General features: G+C 48.9%; 1 protein-coding gene across 1 annotated transcript; it reads left to right on the forward strand.

The window, feature by feature from the left end:
- Positions 1–2,364: 2,364 nt before the first annotated feature.
- LOC118522960 (HLA class II histocompatibility antigen, DM alpha chain) lies at positions 2,365–6,000 on the forward strand. The gene is made up of 5 exons (XM_036072364.2): positions 2,365–2,535; positions 3,828–4,112; positions 4,734–5,012; positions 5,246–5,374; positions 5,734–6,000. The coding sequence occupies exons 1-5, from the start codon at positions 2,448–2,450 to the stop codon at positions 5,736–5,738; spliced, it is 786 nt and encodes a 261-aa protein (XP_035928257.1). The 5' UTR covers positions 2,365–2,447; the 3' UTR covers positions 5,739–6,000.

Here is a 6,000-nt window from a genome sequence, read left to right on the forward strand (position 1 = left end):
GGCAGTTGTTGGTAGATATGGCAGCAGCAAGAATGGGTGATTCTGGACTCCAGCCTCCTAGGTAGAGAAAGCACCTTCTCAGTGATCCAGCCTTGAAGAAGATGGAACCTTTTTAGCAGATCCAGAACCAGCTATGATGGTGTCTGTCCCAGGGCAACAGCAGGTGTAGACAGGGATTCCGTATCAGGGGCAATAGGAGCTTCTGATTTCTAGGTATTCCTCTTTCCTATTTTGCCTCCAGACACACGCTTTTTCCTTTTGTACTTCTTGCCCTTTTAATACTGTTGTAACCAATTTTCTATATTAAATTCCCTCAGTCTGGAAGACCTAGAGTGGTTCTATCTTCCCGACTAGATCCTGGATGATAAGTGGTAAGAGGTTAGGGTTGGAACCCATGCAGACTTATGTCCTTGTGTCACTTCCTGCTCTGTCTGCATGGTCTACTTGCAGTCTATCCACCACTTCTGCTTCAACATTTGTGCTGAGGACTCCCAAATTGAGTTTTTTCAGCCCCTACCTGATATCCATACCCATATACCTCAAGTCTCCTGTGTGGCTCTTCCACTGGCATCTCAGATTCGACATGTACAACACTACTCATTCTCTTCTTCATCAAATCTGCTTCTATGGCATTCTTTTCTATTTCAACGTAGTCCGTTACTGACCATCCATCCAGCCACCCAATCTAGAAATCTTAGTGTTAGCCTTGACCCCTCCACTGGGCTAATCAGTAGCCAAGCCCTTTATTTATTTATTTTTATTTATTTTTTAAGATTTTATTTATTTATTTGTCAAAGAGAGAGAGAGAGAGAGCACAAGCAGGGGGAGTGGGAGAGGGAGAAGCAGGCTCCCTGCTGAGCAAGGAGCCCGATGTGGGACTCGATCCCAGGACTCTGGGATCATGACCTGAGCCGAAGGCAGATGCTTAACCAATTGAGCCACCCAGGCATCCCATTAGTAGCCAAGCCCTTTAGATTCTACCTCCTAATTATCTCAATATTCTATTCCCTCCATCTCCTCTGTTCATGACTTAATTCAGGCTCTTATCATTTCTCACCTAAATTATTGCTATATTGCTAAAAAAGAGTCGTGTGTGGGTGTGTGCAACTTTTTATTTTGATGCAATATACTATAGACTCTGACCAGCAGTTTTAGCTCAATTTTCCAAGCTCCAGTCCATCCTTTGAAATGTCAGACCAATTTTTCTAAAATTCAAAATAATTGTGTCACTCCTCAGTTTTAATATCTCTAAAAGCCAGACCCTCTTTGTGGTATAACATGGCCTATGTGATCTGGCTTTTGCTTAAATTTCTAGCTCATCTTGACACTCCCCCACACCTCACTACCAAACAGGGACACAATCAGTAGCCTCTACACCATTCACATGCAACCACATAGAGGTCTCCAAGGGAAGGAGCTCTGAATGCCTTTGACCTTCACATATTTGCCTACCCCTTGCCCTAGAATGCTTTTCTCTTCCTTCGTTTTCTGCTGGTCAAATTTTTTTTTTTTTAAGATTCTTAGAAGCCTTGATTATGTTCCACCTCATTAAGTTACTACTTTCAAAACACTTGGCACATTCTTTTTATTTTTTTAAAATATTTTATTTATTTAAGAGAGATTGAGAGAGAGAGAGAGAGATCATGAGCAGGGGGGAGGTATAGAGGGAGAAGCAGACTCCTCGCTGAGCAGGGAGCTGGACAGGGGACTAGATCCCAGGACTCTGGGATCATGACTGGAGCCAAAGACAGGCACTTAACCAACTGAGCCACCCAGGCGCCCTGACTTGGCACAGTCTTGTTTGAATACATTACATTGTTGTGTAATGATTTATTCATCCCCCTCCCCCCCAACTAGACTTTAAGCTCTTTGAAGGCAGGAATACCCTTTATTCATCTTTGTATTTCTAGCTCTGGACCCAATACTAGCACTTACTAAATTGTCCATGTATTTCTGCAGAACGATTTAGAGCTAATGCCTGATGGATACCTTTCAGAGAGAGAAAGAGGAGGGAGGGCTGGAGGGAGGAGGAGGCGGGGTCTGAAGAGCCCTGGGAGTTTGGCGTGGGAAGAGGAGCTTCCCCATTGCCGCGTTCTGCCAGGAGGTTGTGCTGCTCTGAAGAGCCCATTACCTAGGTTACAGGCGGAAGCTGACAGCTTGATACTAAAGAGGGATCCCCAGCAGGAGGCAGACATCCCTCCATTGTCTTCCCAGCCCAGTTACACACCCGACTCCCTCCCGGTTAAAGAGCCAAGTCTTGAGGAGGTTGCCGGCCCCGCGTCTCTCCCTAGCGACTGATGATGTTAAACCCTACACTTCCGTGATTGGTTTAGCCAAACGATAAGGGCAACTATTGGAAGCAGTGGGCGGAACATGATCTGGGGAAGCAGTTTGGGGCCCGGGGTCCACTGGCTGGTAGCTCTTAGCCCACGGTGTGGTGTGAAGCTATGGATCATGAGCAGAGGCGGGGAGCTGCACTGCTAAGGCTGTTACACCTCCTGTGGTTGCTGCCCTACTCCCGGACCGCCCCTGAAGGTATGACAGTCCCTCTCGTTTACTCCAATCCTGACCGCTTAGAGCCGGGGGAGCCACTCAGAGCATTTGAAGTCTTCTTTGCATTTGAAGCCCTGTGCTTTGTAAGTGGTGCGGGAAGTATTATGAAGTAGTGGCAACAGTAGCAGAATTGGGAAAGAGAGCAACTATGGATGGATGGCAAACAATGTCAGAGGTGCTTTATATATTCCACTTAAGACAATCTCTTGAAACAGAGATTATTATATCCATCTTACAGATGGAAAAAAATGAGACTCAGACTCTAAGTAACGTGGTCAAACTCACACAGTTGGAAGGGGGGCAGAGCTGGGATTTGAGCAAAGCAAATACTATTTCACTGTCCTATTTAGTCGCCTGCTCTGCACTCCGTCATCAACTCATCTTGGTGGTTCTTGAAAAGTCTCTTAACTTTATTGGTCCTTAGTTTCCTTCTTTGTAAAGGACGGGGCAGAATGGAAGAATAATCTGGAAGATCCCTCTTCCTCTAAATATCTATTACTCTAGGTATTGAGTACTGGGTAGAAAGTTTCACGCTAGTGTGTGTGGGGGGAGATTCTTGCCAGGAATTTCAAAGAATAGAGATTATTTCCTGCAACTTTGGGTCCCCCAGTCCTGTCATTGCAGGGGCTGGAGGGTTGAGGGAGGTGAAGATGTTTTCAGAGAGGTCTGGTGCTAATGAAGTGGCTGAAGAGAAGCCTGGAGATTGGTTTTTTCAGCTTACCATGCTGTCTGGGGGTAAGATACACAGTGTCATTTGTGGCTTGGGGAGGCCGTGACCATTCCTTTACCCTCCCTTCTAAGACTGGGGAACCCACCCAAGGCCTTCAACGTCAGTACGGTGGCCTTCTGTGGATTAGACGAAGATACCTTTTTTGGGAAGGATGCAGCCCTGTGCCAGGATGCGTGGCTTGGGGAGCAGAGTGCAGGCCCGAGATTTCAACTTCCAACGACTTCCTTGGCCAGATGCCTTTGTGCAGCACACAAACACGCAACCAACATTGGGACTCCGAATCTGTCACTTTAGACAGTAGACCTTTTTTACATTTTACAACTTTAGACGGTGGGCCTTTTTATGGGCAGGGGAAGTTTGGAGAGATCCTGTAATATCTTCTTCACCCCCACTGGGAGAGAGAGCCTGAGAGCCTAAGTAACAGACACAAGAAGGGGTTACACCCGAAGCCTACCCCCTCTGCCTGAAGCAGGCCTTGCTGTTTTCTAAGCTAAAGGGGAGGAGGAGAGTCCCCCCTCCCTGACTCACCCTGTCTCCTCTGCAGCTCCTACCCCAGCGTGGCGGGATGAACTGCAAAACCACACGTTCCTGCACACGATATACTGCCAGAACTGGAGTCCCAGCATCGGCCTCTCAGAAGCCTATGATGGGGACCAGCTTTTCTCCTTCAACTTTTCCCAAAACACCCGAGTGCCTCGCCTGCCTGAATTTGCTGACTGGGCTCAGAAGCCTGGAGATACTTCCACGATTTTCTTTGACAAAGAGTTCTGCCAAGCTATGGTCCAGAAAATAGGACCCAAACTCGAAGGGCAAATCCCTGTGTCTAGAGGTCAGGGGTGTTTCTGGTGGTGCGGGGAGGGGCTGCATCCTTAACCTCCTCAACCTGTGTGCTGAATTATTCCCTTTCACGCCAGTCCCCTCATCTAATGCCTTCTGGGTCTCCCCTTACCAGCTATGGTCTGCACTCTGTTTTTGTTGTGGGGCAAAGACATGTGCCTAGGACATAGTAGGTGTTCAGAGCTATTTATTGAACTTGATGAATGCAACAGAGACCAATTGATGCCTACTGAATATTAATTAGAGCTTGTGTTGCTATGCTCAGTGGGATGGAAGGGGAGAAAGGAAGTATCCGAAGATGTGTCTGTGTTTGAATAAGAAGACAGCATGTGATTAGATGCCCGTGTGAAGTCTAGACAGGAAGCCCTGCAGGAAGTCAGGGTGGAGGGTCCCAGAGTAGCCTGGGTTTGGCTCTGCCTCTAGGTCCAGGTCTCATTCTTGCCTGGAGGAAGACCTCCCTTCAAGCCCCAGCTCCTCCCTCATCTCTTCTCCCAAAGCCCGTCCCCACTGACACTGTCTCTGCCCTCTCCTCTGTATGCCACGCCCCTTCCAAACTCAGGGGTACCATCTAAACTAGTTACTTCTTTCCCTCACACCTCAATCCTCCCACCAGGGTTTCCTATTATTGACGTGTTCACGCTGAAGCCCCTGGAGTTTGGCAAGCCCAACACCCTGGTCTGTTTTGTCAGTAATCTCTTCCCACCCACGTTGACGGTGAACTGGCGGCATCACTTGGACCCTGTGGAAGGAATCGGGCCCACTTTTGTGTCTGCGGTTGATGAACTCAGCTTCCAGGCCTTTTCTTACTTAAACTTCACACCAGCACCCTCTGATCTATTCTCCTGCATCGTGACTCATGAGATTGACAGCTACACAGCAGTTGCCTATTGGGGTGAGAACTTTCTCCTTGGAAGCCTGCTTCCTTTTGGGGGCAAAAAAGGATGGACCCATGGAAGGGCCTTCTTTTTCTACTTGGACTTTGTTGAAGTCCATTCCCACCCTGAGCAACTTTAATTTTTCATGCCTCAGTTTCTCCTGTTTCATCCCAGACACCCATGTAATTCCCCCAGGTGGGGGGGCTCACCGAGCAAGTCTCCAGGCTGACCTGCTCCCCTTTTTCTCCAGTGCCTCATAATGCGCTGCCCTCTGACCTTCTGGAGAATGTGCTGTGTGGTGTGGCCTTTGGCTTGGGTGTGCTGGGCATCATTGTTGGCTTAGTCCTCATCGTGTATTTCCGAAAGCCTTGCTCAGGTGGTAAGTCAGAGTGTCTGGAGTGGGTGGGTGAACCATGGGAGCCACATACAGTGGGGCGTGTGGGGGCATGCCCAGGGTCATCCTGCAGTATGGGGAGGCCTTTGGGTGGGGAGGCCTGAGTCAGGCACCATGAACATCCTCCCAGTTGGGGTCCCAGTTACACACACACACAGTTATCAGATCACAGGCATGGCTTTGAGTGGGAGAGGAGTGATATGGGGAGTTGTAGGAGGGGTGCTTGGAGATGACTTGGGGCCAAGGAGAGATCAACTTCTCTAGGATATGCCGCAGGCAGGGAGGGGCCTTTGGGGAGTAGGGGGGTCCCCCGATGGCTTCCCTCCATCCTTCTCTCTCCTCAGATTGATTCTTCCCGACCAAAGTCTGGTGCCAGCAGTGTCAATCATGCATGCAGCGGGAGATCAGGTTTCCCACATCCAGCCCAAGATCTCTCCTTCTCCGAGCAGAAGTCCTTGGGATGGCCCAGGGGGTGTGCACGTGCGTGTTTATACAGGTTTCTCAGCTGGGGGCTCTGCTGTCCCCGGGCTTGCACCCAGGGGAACCCAGAGTGGCTTTCCTATCACTACCACATTCCTTCCCATTTCAGGGCAATAAATCTTATTTCTTAA

The sequence above is a fragment of the Halichoerus grypus genome, chromosome 9 (genome assembly GCF_964656455.1).
Source record: "Halichoerus grypus chromosome 9, mHalGry1.hap1.1, whole genome shotgun sequence".
Lineage (NCBI taxonomy): Eukaryota > Metazoa > Chordata > Mammalia > Carnivora > Phocidae > Halichoerus > Halichoerus grypus.